The following is a 26,286-nucleotide window of genomic DNA, read 5'->3' as shown; positions in this document are numbered from 1 at the left end:
TTCAGATCACGGCTTGAGCCTGGTCTAGGAACTGGTTGGGTCCTGGTTTCCTTGAAGGCAGCTGTGGCTCTCCCAGTGCCCCCTGCCCCTCCTCTGAGCCCTCCCTCCGTTGTTTTGTATTTACCTCTGCAGTGGTCAATTCAGCACTTAGCCAGACCCACTGGGATGTTTCCTTAACTGTTTCTCTCACATTCCCGTCGGCCCGACTTGCCTTTTTTTTTTTTTCTGCCAGGTGATGGAGATTATTGGTCAATTCAAGAACTATTCATGCTGCCTAAGATTAGCTAAGGAGACTGTAGGCGAAAGACTGTTTTCCACATCTCAGGTCTTAGCTAACAAAAATGAGGCATACTTGTAGGCAATGTGCAGTTTCCTAAGTACAAAACACTGGCAGAGATAGTAAACAGAAGACAAGGGCCTGGCTCAAAAGAAACTGGACAATAACGCTGGCTGGGAAGGCCAGGACAGCAGGCTAGGTGACCCAGGGGACATCAGACAAGGTCGTGTGTCCTGGAGTCTGTTCTGTTGTGGAAGGAGGGGCCTCAGCCCTTGCAACAACCCAAACTAACTTTCTTCGCTTATGTTGACACTATGGGCCATTTGCTTGAGGAGGTTGTTGGTGGGTGTGTGGCTGTGGGGATCGGGGATGGGTTTATATAGTGCTATGGATTGAACCAGGGCCTTGTATATAACATATATGCAAGTCCTATACTGCTAGGAAAGTGCTCTGTCATTGAAACTACCACACCCAGCCTCGTCTGAGAGTATTGTAGAATTCCGATAGAACCTTTGGGAACACTTAGCCCTCTAAATGAGTTGAAGGCGCGCGGGTCCTTATTCAGGACCCTCCACTGTTCCTTCCGATAGTGTCACTGGTCAGGGGGAGGCCTATTTTAAAGTCACAGCAGACGTTTGTTGGCACTTCTCTCAGAACGTGCCCAAGCTGAGTGCCCGGCAGGTGCATCTCACTTCATCCTCCCAAGGCCCTCTCCCAAGCCGCTGGTAACACCAAGAGGACGAGGCTCAGGGAAGCCACTGGCCAGGCCTGCAGCTTCGGGCTCGCTGGAATCCGAGGCCTGGATCCAAGAACCATTCAAACCCTTGCTTTAACCGTCACATTAGGCCACATCTCCCACCCCTTCCCCAGAACCTTGGGAGCAGCCAGGGGCGTGGCCTCCCTGGCTCTCTTGTGCTGGCTCTGTGGACAGCATGGAAGATGACGTCTCCCTCCAAGATCGCTGTCTTTGTCCACATGTGCTGGCTGTGCGCCAAGCCTGGAAACTCTCTGCTCATGGAAAGAAAGAACAGAAGCCAGCAAAAAAGGGTGGGAAGGAGGCTGAGGGGGAGGAAAGGAAGAGAAGGACAGGAAAGGGGGGGAGGCTACACAGCTGGAGCTGGGTGGCTGCCAGGAAGCGAGTGATGACCTCCAGGTGCATTCCGCTCAAGTGGCTGCATGGTGGTGTGTTGTGAACATCCAGCCCTGGGAGGCACAGGCCCTGGGGCTCTCCGCGTGACCATAGCCCAGGACAGATGAGCAGGGTGGCCCTTCCTCTTCGTTGTGTGACAGTTCAGTGAGGTCAGGTGAAGGCGAACATCAGGAAAGCCTGCAGAGAGGAAGAAATCCCAAACGGCAGTGTGGGGCTGCCTCTGGGGGTGTTGGAGACTGCCCAGGCGTGCCGCTGTACCAGGGCATGGGCGGTGGACAAGGTGCTGGCCACTTTGAGTGAAGTGAGTTCCAAACTCGAGCCCCTCGGGATCTAAGAGTTGAAGGTTGTACCCCACCCCCACCCCGACGTCTGGAATCCTGAGTCTGACCACCTGTGTTCATGCAGGCATGACCAAAGTTCATCTCTCCAGATGTCTGTAAAGGGGCAGCAGTGGGTTTCGTGTGAAGATGGAATGAAGCCAGACGTGGTGGTGCAGGCCTGCAAGCCCAGCACCTGAGAGGAAGAGGCAGGAGGATCTGGAGCTCAGTCACCCAAGACTACGTAGAGAAGAGTTCGAGGCTGGCCGGGTTACATGAGCAAGGGCAGAGAATGGAAATCTCATAGTGCATCTTGCTAAGGGTATGTTCGTTCACACCTTTAATCCTAGCATTCAGAGGGCTACGAGCAGTGGGTCTCTGTGCGTCAAGGTCAGTCTTGTCTCCATTGAGATTTCCAGGCCAGCCAAGGCTCAATAGTGAGACCCTGTAACCTGCCCACCCCCCAAAAAACTCCAAAACAAATAGTAAGTTTCAGTAATTCTAGATATCTGTTCATTATTGTATCTTAGTTTGAGGTTAACATAAACACAGAAGCTTCAGGTAAAAATATATAAATGAAACCAATCACAGAAGAGCAAATACAGCCAGTCAAGTGCAGATAAGTTCATAACTGTCATAAGTGAGGGGAGGGAGAAAGAACTTTAGCTGGGAGTGACAAGAATGGGCTCTGTTGGAAGCTGCTTTCCCCCCTGTTACTTTCTCTGTCGAGTTAGAGGATATTTTTTTAAATTTTATTTATTTATGGGTTTTGTTGTTTTTTGTTTTTGTTTTGATGTATTTGTGTCTGCCTGCAGGCCAGAAGAGAGCATCAGATCCCATTATAGGTGGCCATGAGCCACCATGTGGTTGCTGGGAATTGAACTCAGGACCTCTGGAAGAGCAGTCAGCGCTCTTAACCTGTGAGCCATCTCCCCAGCCCTTAAAGGACATTTCTATGATGAAGGCTTTTATAGGCTCATATTAAATGGAAAGGTTTTGGCCAGACTGGAGCGGGGAGAGCTATAAAACACAGGAGGTAGATGGAAGCCGAGCAAGAGGATGGGAAACAAAACAAAAGTGTGGGGGCTGGTGGGATAGCCCAGCATAGCTCAGGTATAATCTCACCAGGAGAACATTCTAGCCCTGGCTGTTCCTATGAACATTTCAGCTGGATGTGACTGTATCATGGCAGCTACTCAGTCTGTCATCGGGTTCCCTGTGGCTCTCACAGCCTCTGTCACCAGTCTGTCCTGGGCCCTTAGAGCTCCTGTTCCTGCCATTTTGATTCTGTGACTACTTGGCTGTCCTGGAACTTGCTCTGTAGAGCAGGCTGGTCTTGAACTCACAGAGATCTGTGTGCCTCTGCCTCCTGTGTGCTGAGATTAACGGTCTGTGCCACCATAGCCTGACCAATTCATTTCTTTTAACCTGCTAACACCAAGTCTTTTTTTTCTTCCCCAGTACAAGTCAGAAAGTCCAAATGCTTATTTTTATTTTTAACAGAAGTAAGGGAAAGCAGTCAGCGGGAATGGTTGAAGTCAGTTGGTAGCGAAAGAGCATTTTTTGTTTGTTTTATTTTGAAACTAGGTACAGTGTAGTCCCAGCTAGGTTTGAGCTGCGCATGTGCTCAAGATGGCTTTGAAGTGCGGAGGTGACAAGGGTGTGTGCCACCAACCCTGTGCAGTTTTTATTAGGTACTGAAAGTCCACACATAGGGCTTCATAAGTACATTCTGTGCTTAGTCACACTGTCAGCTTTTCAGTGTGTGTGTTTCCTCGAAGACCTGGGGGCTGACCCTGGGGCCTTCTGTATGTTAGTCAGGTATTCCACCTCTGGGCCTGTCTCCCTGACTTCCCCAGGCTGGTTTGAAACTTTTCATCCTCTTCCTTCAGCCTCTCAGTAGCTGAGGGAGGTTGTAGGCTGCTCCATCAGGCCTGGCTTGTTGTCTGTCTGATTCAACAGCCCAATAACAAAGACTGTTACTTCTTAAGTCTTCTGGTTCCATTTGTTTGCTTGTGTTTGTTTTGGGGTGTGAATGTCTACCACAGCACGTGGGTGGAGGTCAGAGGACAGCTTGCCGGAGTTGGCTCTCTCTTTCCACCATGTGGGTTCTGGATTTTCTCCTTCCACCACGTGGGTCCCAGTGAACTAACTCGGGTTGTCAGGCTTGAGAGGCAAGGGCCCTCAGTTGCTGAGCTCCCCAGTCCAGAACAGCATGGCTTTCAAATAAACTCACTATCCTCAGAGCTTTCTGAAGAGGTAGACCCTGTTTCAGATAATGTGGAAAAACAAACATTAAAAACTAGAGGTAGGGGGAGAGGAGAGAAAGAAAGGGAAGGAGGGAGGGAGGGAGAAAGAGAAAAGAGTTGGGAATACAGCTCAGTTGGTAGAGTGCTTCCCTGCCACATATGGGGCCCTAGATTTGATCTTCAGTACTATGTAAGCTGCTTATCGTGGTGGAGGAGGTGGTAGAGGTGGTGGTGGAGGAGGTGGTGGTGGAAGTGGTGGTGGAGTGGAGGTGGTGGTGGAGGAGGTGGTGGTGTGGAAGTGGTGGTGGAGGTGGGAGGGTGGCGGTGGTGGAGTGAGGATTGGTGGTGGTTTGGCAAGTGGTGGTGGAGGTGGTGGTGGTGGAGGTGGAGGCAGGAAGACTGAGAAGTTCAGGGTCCTCTTTTGCTACAAGTGAGTTCTGCGGCCAGCCTGTATGATCCAGGAGACCTTGTCAGCAGAGGACAGATGGGCGCGCGCCCCGCGTGTGTGTGTGTGTGTGTGTGTGTGTGTGTGTGTGTGTGTGTGTGTGAGAGAGAGAGAGAGAGAGAGAGAGAGAGAGGGGGGGGGGGGGGGGGGGGGGGGAGGGGGGGGCACCAAGAACCCACAGCATCATGAGGAAACCACAGTCCCCTGAGCAGTGGTGTACTGAACAGAGTCACCTGGACGAATAGGAGTGGGGGAGGTGTGGGTAGCTGGGGATGAATGATGACAGTGGCCTTGGCTTCTGTGGGGTCCCCAGTTCTGCAGTGAAGGCGAGAGAGCCCCTGGGCTAGCGGTCTCATTTCCAGACCTGACTTCCTGTCGCTCCACTGTGTGCGTGTTTGGGAGCATCTCCCTGACCGGCTTTTCCAGCCTAGTATGTATCCACCCCCACCCGCACCCCCCTTTCCTCTTTGAGTTTCCTCACTAGGCTGCGACTCTTTAGGAGCACAGTCATTTACAGGCTGGGTTCCCAGTGACCCTGTGGGTCACGAGGAGAGAGCTGCTGAGGCCAGCAGGAGGATGTGGCAGGCTGGGTCAGCCAGTGTAGGCGTCACTCCCAACAGGGTCCTGGGAGAAGGGGCTCGGCACTTCCTGGAGCCAATGACTCCATAAATAGAAGGATGGGAAAAGTGGGAAAAAATTTGGGCACCCTCTCCCTCCCGGCAACTCTGGCTTCTGGTCCTGACTCTGTGGCCTCTCCTGAATGCTTCTCATTCACATGTGTCCCTGCCAGTTGGGGGAATGGCGGTGGCATTCAGTCTGCTGTCTCCTAATGCAAGTTCAAAAACAAGAATTGAGGAAGTCAAGGGTGACTATTATCTGGTCATTTATAGTGGCCATTCATTACACTATCTCAGGGTAGTCGTTCTTTTGTTTTTGTTTTTTTGGGGTTTTTTGTTGTTGTTGTTGGAGTGGTAGGCTGCTGCTGCTGGGGGTGGGGTGGTATTACAACTGACAGAAATTATACACAGCTCCTGATACGGTGACTTCCTTCACTTTGTCCAGGGGCTCAGTCCATCTCCCCCCCCCCCCCCCCCCCCCCCCCCCCCCCCCCCCCCGTTTAACAGTTTTAATTCCTTCCTGGGTCTTAAGAAGCCTGAGGTCTTATGCAGCTGGCTTCCCAGGACAGCAGACACTCCCAGTTCTCCAGTGTGCTGAGAAATCTAGCTCACCAAGGAAAAGGACTTCCTGGAAGTGATTTTCTGGTGTTAGTGCTGAAGGCAATCAAATCACACCCAATCGGCTCTGCAGGGGCTGGAGGCAAGGTCGTGGGGTTTGGGTTTCTTTAGTGGCCGCTGAGAGTGCTCAGCTGCCTGTGATGAGCCAATGAATGCAGAATCCCGTTTAAGACTCCCCTTCCCTTTTCACTTTGGGAACTAGCGCTCTGTGTGTGTGTGTGTGTGTGTGTGTGTGTGTGTGTGTGTGTGCGCGCGCGCGCGCGCAGACTGTCCCAAGGAGGGACAGAACCAGGAGGTCCACAGCCACTCTGCTGCCATCCATTCCTTTCCCACACAGCTAGGCTCCATCTTCCTTAGCCTAAGGGGAAGGAGACAGCTGCCTCACTGCAACTTCCCTAAAGTGGAATCTGATTGGCCAAACGCAAGTTCTCCCTAAGAACCAATTAGCCTTGACCAGGTGTGTGGCAGGGATTGTGAGTCTCAGGCTTAAATATGGCTGCCAGCGGCCTTGAGATCAGTGATTTAAGGTAGGGAAGGATCTACAAGGTGTTTCCTTGCTAGGTGAGCTAGCCATTCATGTTCATTATGCATGACCTACCTACTACCTGTGAGTGATTTCTTTAAGTGGAGCGTTCATGGTGCTTAACTTTTGTGCTTCCTAGAATCCTAGTCCTGAATACTTGGACGTAAACAGAATGGAGGATTTGGGGGGGGGGGGGAGATACAGCTCTTCTAATGCTTAGTGATGCTATTCATCCTCGGTGCCTCCTCCGTGAACTGACGTGGACTTCCTGTCCTGGGCTTGGATCGAGGTTTGCCTTGTGCTTCCAGGCAGAAAAGAAAACAAAAAATCAACCCTTTTCTGCGGTGTAATTCGCATGGAGAAATTCACCTTTGAATAGGTTACAGTTTCATGGTTTTTCATTTGTCTCTATACATTTGTTCCACTATCAGAATTTGAGGACTAGTTTTCACCCTGTAAATGAAACTTGTGTCCAGCGTGTCCCTTAGCCACGCAACCTCCAGAAGCTCTTAAGTGACCTCGTCTAAGCTGCTTTGCCTGCATGGACTGGCCTACTGGGGACATCTCAAATAAATTAAACTATACAATATGTGAACTTTAAAAAAAGATGATTGTTTAAAATTTTGTTTTATTTAATTTAATGGTGTACATTTGTGAGCAAGTGGGTGGCTATGGAGTCCGGAAGTGCTAGGTCCCTCCAGAGCTGGAGCCACCAGAGATGGGTGCTGGGAGCCAAACTCCGGTCCTTAGCCATTGATCCGGACCAGATCCCACTCCAGACTCACATTACTTATTTTAAATTATGTATATGTGTTTGTGTCTATGTGTGGGCATGTTCTTGTGGGTGCTGGTGCCTACATAGGCCAGAGACATTGATTCCCCCTGGTGTTGGAGTTAGGTGGTTGTTAGCCACCCTTCCTGGGTTCTGAGAACCAAATTCAGGGGTCTTCTCCAAGAATAGTATGTGTTCGTAACTGCTGCACCACCTCTCAGCCCCAGTATGTGAATTTTTTAATGATTTATTTAACTTTATGTACATTGGTGTGAAGGTGTCAGATCTCGTGGAACTGCATTTTCAGACAGTTGTGAGCTGCCATGTGGGTGCTGGGAATTGAACCCGGGTCCTCTGGAAGAGCAGTCAGTGCTCTTAACCACTGAGCCATCTCTCCAGCCCAGTATGTGGAATTTTTGACTGGATTCAGTTACTTAGCATATTTTCTGGGTTCATCCATGTTGTAGCATGCATCTGTATGTCAGTCCTTTTATGGCTGAGCAATATTCCATTATATGGATATATCACATTATCCATTTATCAACTGATGGTCATTCAGTGTTATTTGTTCGATGTTACTTTTTATGGTCATTCAGTGTTATTTGTTCAATGTTACTTTTTATTATATTTATTTTGCTTTTTAGACATTACACAGAACGCCATTCTGAATATTCCTATAGAATATATAAAGGCATAGGTTTGTTTTTCCAGGCATTCATTATTTCTGTTATTTATTATGTTTGTGCTTAGAGAAGTGCTTGGCAGGCTGTAACCGTTAATCTGCTCACCCTGACCATCCCAGAAGGTTATGAATGAAAGCTATTTCCTGCTTGTTGCCCTTAGAAGCAGGTCAAGCTGCCCCAAAGAGTCTGACCTATGGGGTTTCCAAGGTTACTGTCACCAGGGGGCGGGGGGGTCCTAGCAGAGCTGAGATTCTTGGATCAGGGGCCTTAGAGAGATGATGGTCCGGTCTTGTTTCAGGTGTGTAAGGAGCAGATATCCAAGGCTAGAGGGTGAAATTTGGACTAGGGAGTTCTGACAAGGCGCCCAGTTCTTTATTAACAATGGCGATTGTGATTGGTAATGGGCAAACCTCTGACCCTTGATCTCGTTTTTATTTATTTAATTTATTTTATTTAATATTAATTGGTTTTTTGCCTGCAAGCACATCTGAAGCCCTGAAACTGGAGTTATAGACAGTTGTGAGCTGCCATGTGGGTGCTGGAACCCGGGTCCTCTGGAAAGAGCAGTCAGTGCTCTTAACCATGGAATCATCTCTCCAGCCCTTTGGCCTCGTTTTTTAAGGTGAGGCCAATGGCTTACATCTCAAAGTGGATGGACTCTGGTCTTCAGCGGCTATTGTCAAGCCCCGGCTGAGGCTCTGTGCTGAAACTAGTCTGCTGGCCTCTGCTGTAGATTTCGCAGATTTCTGGCTGGGAAGACTAGGCTATCCTCCGAAGTTGCCCAGGGCTGAAGGAGCCTCCAGTTTTATTAGAATTCCCTTTTCCTCTTGGTACTGGAGGTTAAAGCCAAGACCTCATGAGTGCTAAGTGTGTGTTCTACCACCAGCTAACAGCCCCGACCCCAGGGTGATTGCAGCAAACCCTATTCCGTTTCGCTGCTCAGGGTGTCCCAGTAACACATTAAAAAGTCTGCCTTGGTGGTGTCCTGGTTTCAGGCAGCCATGTCAGTTTGAGACCTCATGGACGGGGCTTCTCTAACATTTGTGGGGGATGAAATCTCACAGCAAGCCTATCGTTGTGGCTCTCACAGTCTTTCCGTCCCCTCTTCTGCTCTGATCCCTGAGCTGTAGGTCAGCACTTGTGTGGTATAGGGATCAGTTGGCACTGGGCTCCCCAGGCATGCTGGCCTGGGCAGAGGAACCCCTACCCCACCCCAGGCCTCAGCCCCAGACAACTAAGGTAGTGCTTGACACCAAGCCCCATTGTCTTTTGCTTTGTTTGTTTGCTGTTCTCCTAGCTCTGCTTGCATTTGGCATAAATCTTAAAGTGTTCAGTATCCCAGAAAAAGGCCTGATGGGAGGAGGTAGCAGATGGGATGGAGATGGAATTGCTGGGCGTGCTGACCTCAGTGAACTGGTTCCTTTCGTTATATCCATGATCACTGAGGGCCAGAAGAAGGTGTCAAGTGTCCTACTGCTTTCTGCTGCATTCCTTTGAGGCAGGCTCTCTTCCTGCATCTGGATCTCACGTTGTTTTGTGAGGCTGGTAGCATTATGCCCCAGCAGTTGTCCTGGCTCTCCCTCTCCCCTCAGCACAAGCATTAAAGACGAATTCAAGACCATGCCTGGCTTGTTAAATGGGTGCTGGGACCCATTTTGGGATCCAAATTCAGATCCGAAAATGCTCTTAACCACTGAGCCATCTTTCCTGTCCCAGAATCACGGTCTTCTAAAATACAGTTTACTTTATAATAGTCCATTGACTAGATATTACTTCACATTGAGTTGTTTTTAGTTTTCAGCATATAAATAATAGCTATATAAACATCATTCATACATTTTTTTATCTTTAAAATTATTTCTTAGGATAGATCCCCAAAGTATAGAAATATGTAGTTATAGAGCTATAAAAAAAGATAGATCCATTAAAATTTAGTCCTTATACCCTGGCCCCCCTTTTGAAAATATTTTATTCCTTTTGAGTTTGTGTATGTGTGTATGTATATGTGTGTGTATGTGAGTTCAGGTATGCGTTAGAGCCATGGTCTCAGATCCCTCCTTGAGCTGGAGTTGCAGGTGTCTCTGAACTGTTCATCATGGATGCTGGGACCTGAACCTGAACTGAGCCGTTCTCATCCCCCACCCCTCTGAGACAAGATTTCACTGTGTAGCCCCAGACTCACAGAGATCTGCCTGCCTCTACCTCCCGACTGCTGGCATTAAAGGCATGCGCCCCACCGCCTGGTTTCTCCCAACTCTCTTAATGAACAAGTGTTGTAAAACTCAGTGTGATACAAAAAAGGTCCTTTAGGACGAGGTTAACAATAATAACTAGTAAAATAGGAACATTTAGTAATAGTACATCGAACAGGCCACATAATGGTCATGGTAATAAAGGGTAACTAACTCTCAGAGTATCTTGCTGTATCGTGCTCCTCCTTGCAGTGATGACGGGTGAGGGTGCAGGGCCTGTGTGCTGAGAGGTGAGTGATGTTGGGCCTTCTGTAGTATTGGGTGCTCTTCAAGGGCTTGACCACAAGCTCTGTATCATGACCGATGTTGTTTTTGCAACCAGTATGTCTACTCCAACACAGCATGCACTGCTGGACCAAGGAATGATTCCCACCTGGTTGGATGGAGCAGGACAGCATAAGATGTCCTCACACTACTCAGAACAGCATGCCTGTAAAATCTGCAAATCAGCTGTGTGTGGTGGCGCTCACCTTTCATCCCAGTACTGGGGAGGCAGAGGCAGGCGGGTCTCTATGAATTCGAGGAACAGAATGAGTTCCAGGGCAGCCAGAGCTACACAGTGAGACCATGTCCTGGAGGAAAAAAAAATATTACAAATCTTTTTCACCTATCAGTTTTCAGTTAACGTTTAGAATAACTTACCACATCTGAGCACAGGTGACCGAGGCCGTGGGTGAGGAAGGACTGCCGGGGATGTAGCCTCAGGCGCACTGACCCTGCAGAGGAAGCACAGCTGCCTTCTTGCTTCCATCACGTGTGAGTTAGGAATTTAAGCAAGTGGCTGAATTTTTGGAGATTCATTTACTCTTCAGATAAATGGTGAAGCATTGATTTCTGCAGGAATTAGCAATAAAAATAATTTCTGTCATAGCTGAGAACAGAGAGAAGCAAGAACAATTTAACAAAGTTAGAACCTGAATCTAACAAGTTTGGTAACCTACAGTATACAAAAGAAACAAGAGGAAGTATATTTTTTATTTAAAAAATTCTAATGTGCGTTTTATGTGCACGGGTGTTTTGTCTGATGCCATTGCTAATGAGAGAGGAGAATGAAACATGATCTGTGCACCCCATCTGTGCACCCATGTGTGCCCAGTGCTCTTGGAGGCCAGAAGAGTGCATCGGCTCCCCTAGGCTGAAGTTACAGACAGCTGTGAGCCTCCATGTGAGTGCTGGGAATCAAATCCAGGTCCTCTAGAAGAGCAGCCAGGGCTCTTAACACTGAGCCATCTCTTCAGCCCTGAGCTACTCTTTATTTGAAAGCAAACAAAACGGAAGTTCAGATAAAGCTCAGCGTGGAGCACATCCTCAATGTATGTCAGTCCCTGGTTTCAATCCCCAGCACACACAACTAGGAATCCGAATTAAGACTATGAAGTCACATTTTAATATGTTCCATAGTTCATATTTTTAATTGTATTGTTTATATGAGATCGTATATGGCCCAGCTTAGCATCAAAGCCATTAGATAGCCGAGACAGTCCTTGGCTTCCTGATTCTCCCGCCTCACAGATTCTGAAATTACCAGATGTGCCGCCAGCATTCAGCTCCGTAGCTTCTACTTTATTGATTATGACACACCCGGACTTCATCAGAGACAACACTAGTAGTTAGGGACCTTGAGGGAGGGGGACTGAGCTCATAAATCTCCTCACCCTGTAACTCAGTGTCCCTTTGGAAGGAGCCGGCGGAAGAACACATCTACTCTCTCACCCTCGTGGAATAGTGAGCCTGAAGGCAACATGGACGCATTTCCACGGTGCCAGTGGAAGAGGTGAATGAAACGTGGTTTCCAAATATCGTCAAGAGAAAAATGCCTTTCCGTGTTCCTAAGGTGACCAAATACATCTCTGTATGTAAGAATGTTCTGCAGATGTAAGAGAACCCTCCCTGCACGCGGGAGAGAGAGAAGGCAACATCTTGACTTGCTTGTGGCCTCATCAGCACCAAGTGTGGTCCATTTTGCATTCTCAGGCCGGGCTAGCCGTAGTTCCCAGGGCGCCATCATACTTCAGACCAGTGGGTGTCAGTTAGGAAAGTACCAGTCAGAGGGCTGAAAGAAAATCGTGTTAGTGACTGAGCAGTCCTAGCCACGGGCAATGTTGATGTGGCTCGGGTTATATCCTGACCTGAAAGGAGCCTTGGTATTGAAGCCAGCATGGGGAGCTGCGACCCTCCATTGCTATAGCAAGTACCTCAGAGGATAAGTATTTAAGGAGAAAAAAAAGACTTGTTTTGCCTCAAATTAAACCTTATTAATAGGTTACAGTTCAAGATCAATGGACAGTCCTTGCAGTAGGGAGGTAGGACAGGAGGATAGACATTTGAGGTAAGCTTTTCCTGTCTCAGAAACAAAACAAGACCTAGTGAGATGACTTTAATTCGACCCCCTGAACCCACATGGTAGAAGAAGACCAGTTCCCAAAGGGAACTCTTATCTCCACATAAATCCTGTGCTACACACACAATAAGTAAATTCAATTTTAAAGAACATGTATGTTTAGTACAGACAGATGCAGCTCCTTCTCCCCAAACATCTCTGAGCCATGGTTGTATTGGGAACTTTTTATACAGAGAGGTTGTCATATGACACCCCAGGTCCCTGTGAGGCAGTACACAGCTGCTCAAGGAGTGTCCTGGGTGCAGATTCCCCCATCTTCCATATCATGAAAATACTAATAAGCAATACATTTACTCTGTAAAAGCCTAGCATTAAGAAGCCCTGCCTCACCGGGCAGTGGTGGCGCACGCCTTTAATCCCAGCACTCGGGAGGCAGAGGCAGGCGGATCTCTGTGAGTTCGAGGCCAGCCTGGTCTGCAAGAGCTAGTTCCAGGACAGGCTCTAAAAAAGCTACAGAGAAACCCTGTCTCGAAAAACCGAAAAAAGGAAAAAAAAAAAAAAAAAAAAAAAGAAGAAGCCCTGCCTCAAAAAGAAGTCTAGCATTAACCACTTAGCCATCCATCCAAGTATGACCAATTTAGAAATCAAGTTACATTAATACCGTGCCACAGAAATAATATACCAACTTAAGATCAGAAGACGCACCTGTTTTCCTGATTGGCTTCCTTTATTCCCACTTAAGTAAACATCCTTTGTTAACTATATTTTTAATTATTTTCCTCAGGAGTATGGGTGTTTTACCTGTATTTCTGTGCAACACCTTCATGCCTGGCATCCACAAAAGCTAACAAGGAATTCAGTACCCTGGAATTGGAGTATAGATGGTCGTAATCCATCTTATGGGTGCTGGGAATCAAAACTTGGTCCTCTGGAAGAGCAGCCAGGGCTCTTGAGACATCTCACAGACACCTGTAGTTCCAGCTTCAGGAATCGAATGCTTCCGGCCTCTGTGGGCACCAGCATGCTTGTGCACAGACACACACACACATGCGCAAAAGTAAAAATAAAATCTTAAAAAAAATAATATGCTTAATGATGAAATTCAAAAGCATCTTATTTAAGTCATAAATAAATAATTAATGTCAGAGCAGATCTGCTTCCCTAGTCACTAAGGAGGACAGAGAGGTGGAAAGTCAGGCGGGCTGAGCTACAAAGACAGTGCCCAGGCCCTGAAGGCTCCCCTCCTCTGGAAGTACTGGCTGCAGGCTCCTTCTTCCAAAAAAAAAAAAAAAATGCTTTGTTTTCTTTCTTGAGCCTTTCCCAGAGAGGCATTGTTTTATAATTAATTGCTTTCCTTTTTTTTTTCCTTTGAGTCCAGCCCCTTACAAAGAGAAAGCTAGTATGTGGGGAGGGATTTTTTTTTCTCTTTTTTAATTGATTTTTATTGAGCTCTACATTTTCTCCCTTCTTTTCTCCTCTCCTTCAACCCTCTCCCATGGTCCCCATACTCCCAGTTTACTCAGGAAATCTTTTCTTTTTCTACTTCCCATGTAGATTAGATCCATGTAAGTCTCTCTTAGGGTTCTCATTGTTGTCTAGGTTCTCTGGGATTGTGGATTGTAGACTGGTTTTCTTTATGTTTAAAAGCCACTTATGAGTGAGTACACATGGTATTTATCTTTCTGGGTCTGGGTTACCTCACTCAAAATTATGTTTTCTAGATCCATCCATTTGCCTGCACATTTCAAGATGCTATTTTTTTCCCACTGTATAGTACTCCATTGTGTAAATGTACCACATTTTCCTTATCTATTCTTCGGTCGAGGGGCATTTAGGTTGTTTTCAGGTTCTGGCTGATATGGTAAATAATGCTGCTGTGAACATAGTTGAGCACATGTCCTTGTGGTACAATTGAGCATCCTTTGGTTTTTTTTTTTTTTTTTTTTTTTTTTTGGTTTTTCGAGACAGGGTTTCTCTGCAGCTTTAGAGCCTGTCCTGGAGCTAGCTCTTGTAGACCAGGCTGGTCTCGAACTCACAGAGATCCACCTGCCTCTGCCTCCCTAGTGCTGGGATTAAAGGCGGCGTGCGCCACCACCGCCCGGCTTTGCTGGGTTTTGAGGAAGGTTGTTTCCTAATTTTTCTGAGAAGTCACCATATTGAAATCCAAAGCCAGTTTGCACTCCACCAGCAGTGGAGGAGAATGGAGGAATGTTCCCTTTACTGGTATGTGGGGAATTTTAACTGGATTTAAGCTTTAGTGGGTATGTTTAAAGGGATTGAAAAAAGAATGTGCTTTTTTGGGGGGGGGTTTCGAGACAGGGTTTCTCTGTAGCTTTGGAGCTTGTCCCAGAACTCACTCTTGTAGACCAGGCTGGCCTCAAACTCACAGAGATCCACTTGCCCCTGCCTCCCGAGCGCCACCACCGCCCTGCTGAAAAATAATGCTTTGGAAGTGCAGCAGTGACGTGAGAGGTGTCGGCAGCTCGGCACTGGGCCTTGCAGAGGGCACAGTGTGGTCCCCAGCACCATGTGGAAGTTACACAAGCAGCTGTACGTCTCATTCCAGAGGGTCCCCCCAACTCCCTCTTCTCACCTCTGTAGGCGCCAGACACACGGGACAAGACACACATGCAGGCAAAACACCCAGACATATAAAAATAAATAAAATCTTTAAAAAAATTATATGAACTCTCATGTATCTATCTTCTTGCTTCAAATTTGTATAGACCGTTTTAGGGCTATTAAATTTTTTAATAGCTGGAGATGGTGGTACACTCCTACAGTGGCAGTCTGAGGCAGAATTGCCATAAATTCTAAGTCAGCCTCACAAACACATACACATACATGTACATACACACACATGCAACACACACACCCTGTTTCAGAAAACAAAAATAGTACTAATTAAGCCCATAAGGTTAATAGGAAGTTCTGCTTTTATAGGAAACAGTTGGGTGAGGAAATGTGTTATTAATATTCTTTCATTATACCTCTTGGTCAGCAGTCTGAATCACAAGGCCAAATTGCCCAAGGGGAAATGAGTCCCCACTTGTGTGAAAATCATGTAAATACTATTATTTATCATATTAGATTGCAGGCCAGCCCACAGACCGTTGGTTTTGATGCATCAGAGGTGAGACTCCCAGGACACCACATTAGGCAAGCAGACTGTCTCCAGACCTACAAAGTGACCGTGAAGCTCCCAAATAAGGCTAGAATTGTCATCTTGTTAATTATTTTACTTTTTTCATATTGTTTTTATGTGACCGGGTATGTGACGCACACCTTTAATCCTAACGCTTGAAGGCAGAGGCAGGAGGATCTCTGAGTTTGAGGCCAGCCTGGTCTACGGAGTGAGTTCCAGGGCAGCCAGAGATAACACAGAGAAACCCTGTCTGTGTGCGAGTATAAGCCGTGTGTGTGCAGGAGACAGTGGAGACCAGAGGGATGTCAAAGCCCACGGAGCTGAAGTCACAGGTGGTTGTGAGCCTCCTGATGCGGCTGTTTGGGACTGCAGATATGTCCTAAAGGAAGCCACTGAGCCCTCTCTCCAGCCTGGATTTTTTTTTTAATAACGTGTGTGTCTGTCTGTCTGTCTGTCTGTCTGTCTGTCTATCTGTGTGTGTCTGTGTGGTGCACGTGTGCCATAGCCCGACTGTAGAGGTAAGGGGAGAAACTGTTTGAGTCAGTTTTCTCTTACCATGTGGATTCTAGTGATCCAGCTCAGATTGTCAGTCTTGGTAGCGAGTACCTTCACCTACGGAGACATCTAGCCAGCCTATTTTAATCATCAGGGATAAAAAGAAAAGACTAGCTGGGCGTGGTGGCACACACCTTTAATTCCAGCACTCAGGAGGCAGAGGCTGGCAGATCTCTGTGAGTTCGAGGCCCGCCTGGTCTACAAGAGCTAGTTCCAGGACAGACTCCAAAGCTACAGAGAAACCCTGTCTCGAAAAAACCAAACCAAAACAAAACAAACAAAACAAAAGAAAAAAGAAAAGGAAGAAAAAAAAACAACGAATGAGAGCATCATAGTCCATACCTCTGTGCATGAGGCATCTCAATGGCTGTTGCTGAATACCAGTGTCTTCTTTACCTCTCCACTTCCAGCCTCTGCTGCCGGTTTGAACTTACTCTTGAACTATGGCACAGAATATGCCATCTCCTGGTCCCCTGGAGCCTGGGATTTCAGGACTAGGATGGGAAGTGAGTTCACTTAGTGTCGCCTGTTTGAGGCTGAAGCTACCTGGGAGCACCCCGTAGGAGGGTGTTGGTGGCTCTGCTTCCTTTGTGTGGAGAGCTGTGCGGGGGTGGGGGGGGGCAGTGCAGCCCAGGTGCTGTCCGGGTGTGCTTCTCGAGGATGGAGACAGCCTCACTCAACTTGGCATCCTCTAGAGCATCCTGCACACAGCTTGGCACGAGCCTGAAAGAAAAAGAAGACGGAGAACTGTCTGGCTCCCATGGAGCAAGGCTGCATGGTGGGGGTTTGGTCTGTGGAGCCAGAGAGCAGGCTGCAGAGAGCGGGTGTGTGTGTGTGTGTGTGTGATGGGTGAAGAGTGACTGCTCTCCCCTCCCCCGTGCCCCCTGTGGCTATCTGCCAGAGGAGGACAGAAAGGCACTGTGGGCCCAGCCACATGGAGAGACTCCAGAAGCTTCAGCTGTGTGAGTGTTGTGAGAGGGACAATGAGTTCCTTCCTGTCCCCGAAAGGCCTTTCAGGGCTCCCCTCCACCATGGGATGGGTGTGGGCAAGTGCCTGGCTTCACTGGAGAGCTGGGCTCAGTTACACCACAGGCTTACTCCAGAATATACGGCGCTGGGTTGCTGTGAAGTGATAGCTAGGCTTCTAGGCCAAGTTTGGTGGCTTTGTCAGCTCCAGGCATTGTTCAGCTCCTGGGTCCCTCCCTGCCTTCTTCCTCTTAAAAACAATTTTGTATACATCTGTTTATTTGTGTGTGCACGCATGCTCACGTAGAAGTCAGAGGACAACTTGTAGGAGTTTGCTCTTCCTTCTGCCACGTGGGCTCCAGAGACTGACTCCGGTCACCAGGTTTGGTGGCAACCCCCTGAGCCATCTCACCTGGCCATGCATGCATGTCTTCCTCTTTATAATGTGTGGTCCATGGTACTGTATTTCACATATTTTTTATGTTCAAATTAATTAAATTTGTTTATCTATTTATTGTCTTGTCTGTAAAGAGACACCAGTCTTTTTTTGTTTTTTCGAGACAGAGTTGCACTGTGACACACACACACACACACACACACACACACACACACACACACACACACACACACACACACACACCACACACACACACACACCACACACACACACACACACACACACACACACACACACACACCCCAGCTGTCCTGAAACTCACTCTGTAGGTCAGGCTGGCCTCTAACTCAACAGAGCTCCACCTGGCTCTGCCTCCCAAGTACTGGGTTTAAAGGCGTGCACCACCGCTCAGCTGTGACCAGCTCTTATAAAGGAAAGCGTTTATTTGGGGGCTTGCTTACAATTTCAGAAGCTTAGTTCACGATCATCGTGGCAGGGCGTGTGGTGACAGGAGCAGTGCCAGAACAGGAGCTGAGAATTACGTCCCAGTCCCCAGGCAGCAGAGGGAGAGGGAGAGGGAGGGGGAGGGAGGGGGAGAGGGAGGGGGAAGGGAGGGAGGGGGAGCAAGAGCGGCCCTTGGGCTTTCGAAACCTTAAAGTCCACCGCAGCAAGGAGACACCTCCTAATCCTTCCGAACAGTTCACCACCTGGGGAGTAAACGTGCAGCTATATGAGCCAATGGGAGTCATTCCCATTCAAACCACCACATTTATTTATTTATGTCTCTGGCCTTTCCCTCCTGGTACCTAACATCTATAAGCATGTCTTGGAACACAGCCCTTTAATTTCTTTGGGGAAGTTCTGAGCCAGGACATTGAATATCCACACTGTTGCCTGGCAGGTTTATTAGCCTCGAAGAAAGGGTAGAGAGGTCGAAAGCCTGAGGAGATCATATGACATCATCCTCCTGGGGCAGGGTTTCTGAATGGATCTTCTTGTCCCCTCAAATTCTGAGCAGAATCTCCTAGAGAGATAAACGCTGTGGAGCGGGGTGGTGATACCTGCTTCCTTCTGAGGGAAGGGGCCCCTGTGACTCGCTGAGTGTGTGTCCCTGTTCCTTTAGGCTACCCGGAGCCTCTCTCGATGCTGACATGGTGACAGTGTGCAGGCAGGCCACAGGCAGCCACAGCTGGACTGGAACTCTGAGCTACAGATTGGCCAACAAGTAAGAGCCTCCCTTTGCATGTACCCTGAAGGTGTGGAGAATGAGCAAGCTCAGTCTCCTTCCTTCCTCCCTAAGAATGTAGGAACTGAATAGTTTTTCACCCCCTTCCTTGACTAAGGGGTATCCCTCTCCTGAGCTTCTTGAACTGCCTTCATTGGAGACGGGTGAGCGGAAGTGTTTGAGAGGCATTGCTGAGTGGGTGTTGTGAATCTCCCAGTGCCTGAGGGAGTGTTGCCTTCCAAGCCAGGACGTATTTTTCTAGCTAATAGACACAGGTTTCGCCCTCATCTCTGAACCTGCTTTGCAGCCGTAGCTGTCCACGTAGTCCACCCTTCCCATCTTCTGTAAGCAGGGAGCCTTTTTCCTGATACTGCTCATGTTCTGTTATTGCTAAACTCATCACAGCTCTGGAACTCCAGATGCCCATGGGTAACAGAGTCTGTGGAGAGGACACTGTCTGCTGTGCCTCCATCCTTTAGCCCTCTTGCTTGGCCTCAATAAATACAGCATGTTTTTCTGACAAGCCAGTCTCTCTTCTTCAGGTACTGTTCAGTCATTCCAGGTGTTTGGGATCTTAAAGGAATGCTGCAGTGGTCACAGTTGCCACCAGTTGAATACCTTGGACATAATATATTTATTAATCTATTAACTTATCCAACATTATGTATTGAAAACCTACCATATACCAGGAACAAACAAAACCAGTTTGTCTTCTATACTCAAAAAAGCTCCAGTCTAAAGAAGAGAGATAGTATTCCTACCTGTAGAAGAAAAAGAAAACAGGACTATGGATATAGCTCGGTGGTAGAGCCCACCCCACATTCTCAGATCCCTGGGTTCAGTCTCTACAGTGAGGAAAAAAATAGTAAGGACTCAGACCCAAGCCCGTGTGCCTCCAAAGCGCATGCATTTATCTATTACCAGTGTTGTCTAGTACTGTAGATGACTGAGTGGTTTGTAGCGATCTGTTCTGTCGGCAGCACGCACTAATCTGGATGGTCATGTTTTCACACATCTGTCCTCTGCTACCATCATGCCATGAGAAAAGAAGCTGTAAGTTCTGCCTTTTCAGTTCTTAGGAAAATAGCAATGGACTGTGATCCTGCCTAGAAATGAAGGTCATGCTACTGTCTTGAGGATAATTAAAACAATTTTTTTTTCAGGGATGGAGAGGTGGCTCAGACCCCGGTTCAGCTCCCAGCACCCACACAGCAGCTCACAACCATCTGTATTTCCAGTTCTGAGGGGTGCAGCACCCTCTGCTGGCCTCCATGGGCACCAGGCATACATGTGATACACATACATATGCAGGCAAAACACTCATGCATAAAGTAAAAATCAAATAAATACTATTTTTCCTTTGTACTCTCTTTTTAAAAAAACTTATTTATTATTTATACAGTGTTCTGTCTGAATGCCAGAAGAGGGAAGGAACCAAATCAAATTATAGATGGGTGTGAACCACCATATGGTTGCTGGGAATTGAACTCAGGACCCCTGGACTCCAGCCAGTGCCCTTAACCTTTGAGCCATCTCTCCAGTCCCTTCCTTTGTACTCTTACAGATTCTAATTGTTGTTTTCAAAAAGACCTCTGCTTTGATAGCCATGGAAAGTGTGTTTGCGTTCTCACAAGCTTAAAATTTATACTGTGCAACCAAGATCAGCAGCATAATTTGTGAGCTGATGACATCACTAAGGGAGAGCTCTTATATAAACAACTCTTGGTCTCTGGAATGGAAAGTTATCGTAACAGGACGAATGCAGCTGCTAGCTGTTCATCCGTCACTGTGAACTTTAGATGGAGTTTCTCATTCGCTATACAGTCAGATTCATATAAACTCGGAAAATGTGCCCCGTTAGCTTCGTGTCTGTTTACTGAGCCCACCCATCTAATCACCATGCCTAACTGTAGTCTCTGCTGTGCAAGAATGGTTGTACTTTAAAACACATCGTTCTCATTCTCAGTAAGTGTGCTTCAAATGTGTCCTTCCTAAAGAGTTTGGAGCGTCCTTATGGTGCTAACCTCCTATTTAGAGGCGCGTCGTCCCACACGGCTCTCTAGACAGAGCTATCTGCGGTCGTAGAGAACCTCGTCTGTCCACTGAGGAGCCATCTCCCACATGGGGCTTGTGAGTGCTTAGCTGGCAGCTGGGGCATCTAAAGGAGAGAGACTTTCATTCCATCGGATTCAGGTTCAGATAACCCCACTGGCTGGCGGAGACCGTATTTGACAGTACATCTATAGGCCATGTATAAAATCTACTTCTCCATGCTGATTCACACATTTACTCAGGCAACAGATACTTACCGCCTCCTGCTCTGCCAGGGCTATTCTAGAAGCGAGGGAAACAGCTGTAGACAAAACAAGCCCTCTCTCATGGAGAGCCATTTCAGTGAGATTTGTGCTCCAGAGAGTGTCCCGAGATATCATGCTTCACATCCCAACTCAGGGCAGTTGGTGAAGCCCAGGATGAGCAAAAATGGAAGGATTTGGCAGGGCAGTGGTGGCACTCTCGGGTGCATCTCTGAGTTCGAGGCCAGCCTGGTCTACAGCGTGGGAAGTAGCTGAGTCAATAGGAACCTACTGTGTGAGCATAAGATCCCAAGACCCTGTGAAAAGCTGCTCAGTGACCAGCCAGTTCACCCTAATCAGTGTTTCAGGCCAGTGAGAAACCCTGTCTCAAAAAACACATACATATATAAATAAAATAAATCTTTAAAAAAAAATAGCTTCAGAGGCCAGAGAGATGACTCGGCATTTAAGAATACTAGTTCCTCTTACAGAGAACCTGGGTTCAGTTCCCAGCACCCTCATGGTTGCCCACGGCCATCTCTAACCCAGATCCAGGGAATCTGAAGCCCTCTTCTGACCCCATGGACACCAGGCACACACGGTTAACAGACATACATGCAGGCAAACACCCATACACATAAAAATTTTAAATGATAAAATCTTAAAAAGGAAGACAACAGCAACAGCGAAAACCGATAGCTTCAGCGTTGTGGTTGGCGGTTAGTATGTATATTACACCCAAGTTCTGCTTGCTGTCCAGGACTGGCTGAGAACAGTAATGTAAGGACCGCTCACCTTCTGTTTGTCTCTCTGGTACAGGGTCAAGGCAGAAGGCTCAAAGGCTGGGGAAGCTTCCGGAAGGCGGCCTCTTGGGAGATCTGTTTCTTTTGGAGAGTCTAATCCAGCACTGCCCTTGGGAAGGAGTCCCCCAAGGAACCCCCACAGCCTCATGCTGGAGGCAAGAGTGGACATGCTCGGCTCCAGCATGATCATCAATGGTCCGGCTGCAGACCTAGGTACTAAAGAGGCCAGCAGGCCCTCGAAGAAGCAGCCTGGCAGCGTCCAGAACCCTGGGCCATCCACCCGAGCCCGAGCCCAGCCCCTCAGCATAAAGGACAAGATATCCAAGTGGGAAGGCAAGAAGGAGCCACCCACTCCTGAGCCTGCCAGGCCAACAGAGGGCCAAGAGAACTACTTGCCACCCTGCGGGGTAGAGCGGAGAGGCAGTGAGGTCACCAGAACAAAGAATGGGTTGAGGCTTGAAACAGAGAGCTTGGAAAATGACAGCAGAAGGACAGCAAGGACCGTGTGTCAGGACACAGACCGGTGGCCAGGCCTGAGGCAGAGTGATGGGCAGCCAGAGCCCAGCCAGCGCCGAGGTGTCGAGCTGAAGCCCAGTGACTTGCGCTTTCAGAGTGACCACCTCTCTGTGCTGAAACAGGTCAGGAGACTGGAGAAGGCCTTGAAGGACGGCTCCGCCGGCTTGGACCCCCAGTTGCCGGGGACTTGTTATTCCCCACACTGTCTGCCTGACAAAACAGAAGAGGACCAACGCATTCCTGAGAGCCCTGGAAGTGGGGGTGCCTTAGCAGCTGGCCGTAGGGCCCACCTCTTGGAGGACAAGGAGCCAGGCCCTGAGGCTTCAGAGGAGTGTACAGGCCAGGAGAGTGTATACCCGGGCTCCAGGCAGTGCCCCCCAAAGCCTTTCATCAACCCCCTTCCCAAGCCCCGCAGAACGTTCAAACATGCTGGAGAAGGGGACAAGGACAGTAGTCCAGGGAGCTCAGGCATCAGCTTCAGGAAAGAGAAGAGAAACCTGCCTCCCCTGCCCTCTCTACCTCCCCCTCCCCCACCGCTGCCCTCCTCCCCGCCTCCCACGACCGTGAATAGAAGACTGTGGTCTGGGAGGCAGAGACCCAGTGCTGACCACAGGTAGGTACTCGCCAGAGGACTCGGCTGTTGCTGTGTCCCCCTGCCACTGCCCTGTCTCAGCCAGATGACTTGTCTCATTCACCTGGGGCTCAGAGTCAGTCAGTAGTCATGGAGTAAGGCAGCTGCTGATTGGCCTGGAAATGTGGTAACTGGTGTGTTTAGTTCTTGTTCTCAGAAAAGGAAGTTTGCAGGATGGAGAGGTGGCTCAATGGTTAGGAGCCGGCTGGCTGCTCTTCCAGAGGTCCTGAGGTCAATCCCGGCAACCACATGATCTGGTGCCCTCTTCTGGTGTTGTGTGCAGGCATACATTGAGGCAGACTATAGATAGATAGATGATAGATATCTAGATAGATGATAGATATCTAGATAGATAGATAGATAGATAGATAGATAGATAGATAGATAGATAGATGATAGATAAAAAGAATGTTTGCTTCTAAATATTTTTCTCTGCAGGCAGACACAGTGGTACAGGCCTATAATCCCAGCTCTTGGGAGTTTGAGGCAGGAGGATCATAAGTTCAAAGCCAGCCTGTGCAACATAGCAAGTTCTAGGCTGGCTTAGGCAACTTAGTGAGGTCCTGTCCCAAAACAACAAAATTACCTTTCAGGTATGATAAGAACTTGTGATTGTCACCAAAAGTTAAGTGAAAACATTTGTGAAGCTATCTGTTTCCTTGTTTACCTTTTTTCTTTCAGAGAGCGTGTGTGTGTGTGTGTGTGTGTGTGTGTGTGTGTGTGTGTGTGTGTGTGTGTGTGTAGGCCAGAACAGACATTCGGTGTCTTTGTCTTCCTCGATTGTTCTCCACTTTATTTCTTGAGACAGAATCTTTGTCTTTCATTGACCTAGCTTGGCCCAGAGACCCCATGTCTGTTCCTCCAGAGTTTTAGGACTATAGGTGAACTACAATGTCCACTTGGTTTTTCTTTGGGTTTTAGGGATCCTCTCTCTCCCTCCCTCCCTCCGTCCGTCCGTCCGTCCCTCCCTCCCTCCCTCCCTCTCTCTCTCTCTCTCTCTCTCTCTCCCTCCCTTCCTCCCTCCTTCCCTCTCTTTCTCTGAGACAGTTGTCTGTGTATGTAGTCCTGGAATTCTCTCTGTAGATCAGGCTGGTCTTGAACTCACAGATACCCCTGCCTCCCTAATGCTGGGACTAAGGGTGTGACCACCATTCCCAGCTGTATTTGTTGTTTGCTGTTGTTGAAACAAGGTCTTTGTAGGGGCCCCTGCAAGCTCTACAGGCAGCAGAGAAATGAATCTCAGAGGTGAGAAAGAAATTCGTTTCAGCACGAAGTAACCGGTGCAGATTCAAACTTCTAGAGTCTGACCCCAGGTAGTTTATTTTAGACATATTTAAGTAAAGTATAAATTTTGGGGGGACAAAAGGTTCCTGGTAACAGTTATCTCAACCCCGAGAGCACAATAAGGCTTAAAGCATGACTACATCAAAACTCTCTTGCAATGTACAGGTGGTCTCTACCATGAAGATGGGTTCTCTGGCTTAAGGGCCCAGGATCTGGTGTGGTCTCTGACCCACAGAGCACAGAGGTCAGCAGGCTATGAAGTGCATGAGACACCTTTACTATGGCTGGGTTGGTTCTATTGACTGAGAAACAAAGCCAAAGATAAATGAGTAGGGAGGGAGAGTCTGGGATAAACACTGTGGGGGATTTGGGTGAGGCCTGGCCCTACAGATAGCAAAGGTCACCCAGTTATTAAGAGCCTCGCTTCCAGCCTTCTGGGTGGAAAACATGCGTACACATCCTTTCTGTTGAGGAGACAAGCCTGTGTGCTTAACATTCCTCGTTTCCCTCGTGCCTGTCTGTGTGTACGACTTGGAACTCTCTCCAGGTCTTACTCTGTAGACCAAGCTGTCATAGAACTCACTCTGTGGTTCAGGCAGGCCTTGAACTTGTGGTCGTCCTGCTGTAATCTCCCAAGTGCTGAGAGTACAGGTGTGAGTCACCCTTACCTGCCTCTTAATTTTGCTTGACATTTTCCACTTGGGCTTTGGCCACTCATCCTCGATTTAATGTTGCCCAGGGCCACCAGCAGCCTCAGCCTCAGTAACTCCAATGCCAATATTCTGTCGTTTTCTTAGATGCCGTCTCTTGGTATTGAGGGCAGCTATTGTATTATCCTTCATTTGGCTTCTGGGTCTGGCTCTTCCAGGTGAGGAGACCTCCTCCTGACTGCTCTCACGTCTTTCCTTTGCTTCTTGTACCTGTTAGAACAGTACCTAGTGTCTTAACCTGTCCCTTCGCCTGCCAGGCTCAGACCGAGGGCTCTGTCCTCTCCCTGCACTTCTTCCCTGATGGGCTCATCCCATCCTGTACGTGTCTCTAGCAAGTGTATTTGAGAGCTCCTCTCAGTCTCAGAAGTGTCCATCCATGCCCTGCGTGGCTCTCCATGTGGTTGTCACTCCAGGTCTCCGCTAACCATCTCCTCTCATAGTAAACATCTTGTTAAATGATGCCATCCTTTATTTAGTCACTTAACCCAAGAGCTAGACACTCTCTTGGATTTTCTTTTTCACGTGCTCCTGACTAACCCAGGGCTAACCCAGCAATAAGTCCTTCAGTCTTACTTTTAAAACTTGATCTCAAATCTGGTTATATTATCTTGGACCCATTGCCCACCTCCCAGAATATTCCTCCGAGAGGCAGTTTCCAGAATGAACTAGTGGCCTGCATTCTCAGTGTTGTTTGTCAGCTAGGGTGCTTTTTGCGCAGATAACCTGATTTTTTTCTGGAGCTCACTATATAGACCAGGCTGGCCTCAAGCTCACAGAGATTCACCTGCTTCTGCCTCCCCCAAGTACTGGGATTAATAGCATAAATTACAGTGCTTGGATATATATATATAATTATTTTATATATATATATATTCTTATATTTTTCTAAATATTCTCTCTATTACTATTATATTTCACATACCCCTAATACATGCTTTAAATTGGGATTCTGTGTATTGTTTCTTCCTACATGACTTAATATTTTTATTGCAATTTTAGAACTATTTTGAATGACAGGTGTCTGTGGAGGCGTGTGCCTGTGAGTGCCGGTGTCCCTGGAGGGCAGAGGCACTGCATCCCCAAGAGCTGGAGTTACAGTCTGTGTGGGCCATCCTACGTGCCCGGTGTCAAGTGAACTCAGGTTCTCTGCAAAAACAATCTTCTTAGCCTCCTGTTTGTTTGTTTTTGTATTTTGTTTTGTATCCCCCCCAAGATATAGTCTCACTGTGTATCTCTGGCTGTCCTGGAACTAGCTCTGTAGACCAGGCTGGCCTCAAACTCACAGAGATCCACCTGTCTCTGCCTCCCGAATGCTGGGATTAAAAGCATGCACCACTATGCCTGGCTTCTTTGTCACAATTTTAATGTAATTAAATCCCTGCTCCCCTCCCCTCCATACCCCGTCCCTCTGCAAGCCTTATTTTACCCTTAACTTTTTTGGTGGTGCTTCCAGTGGCTCACTGTCAGACTGTCTTACCTGTGCCGTTCTTACGTTATCAAGATAGTATTGTATCAT

At 48.0% G+C, this 26,286-nt stretch overlaps 1 protein-coding gene across 4 annotated transcripts in view; it reads left to right on the top strand.

Annotated features, from left to right (window-relative positions):
* The window catches only part of Dennd2a (DENN domain containing 2A), a 92,015-nt gene that overhangs the window by 12,601 nt on the left and 53,128 nt on the right, over positions 1 to 26,286 (top strand). For 2 of the 4 annotated variants that reach the window (XM_038320269.1, XM_038320268.1), the window contains exons 2-3: positions 18,431 to 18,532; positions 21,646 to 22,758. In XM_038320269.1, coding sequence (XP_038176197.1) covers positions 18,459 to 18,532; positions 21,646 to 22,758 — 1,187 coding nt within the window. In that variant the 5' untranslated portion in view covers positions 18,431 to 18,458. The remainder of the gene's footprint in view (positions 1 to 18,430; positions 18,533 to 21,645; positions 22,759 to 26,286) is intronic. The other 2 variants (XM_038320270.1, XM_038320271.1) reach the window with 1 other exon arrangement.

The sequence above is a fragment of the Arvicola amphibius genome, chromosome 2, assembly GCF_903992535.2.
Source record: "Arvicola amphibius chromosome 2, mArvAmp1.2, whole genome shotgun sequence".
Taxonomy (NCBI): domain Eukaryota; kingdom Metazoa; phylum Chordata; class Mammalia; order Rodentia; family Cricetidae; genus Arvicola; species Arvicola amphibius.
This window is presented reverse-complemented; position numbering and strand designations above follow the sequence as displayed.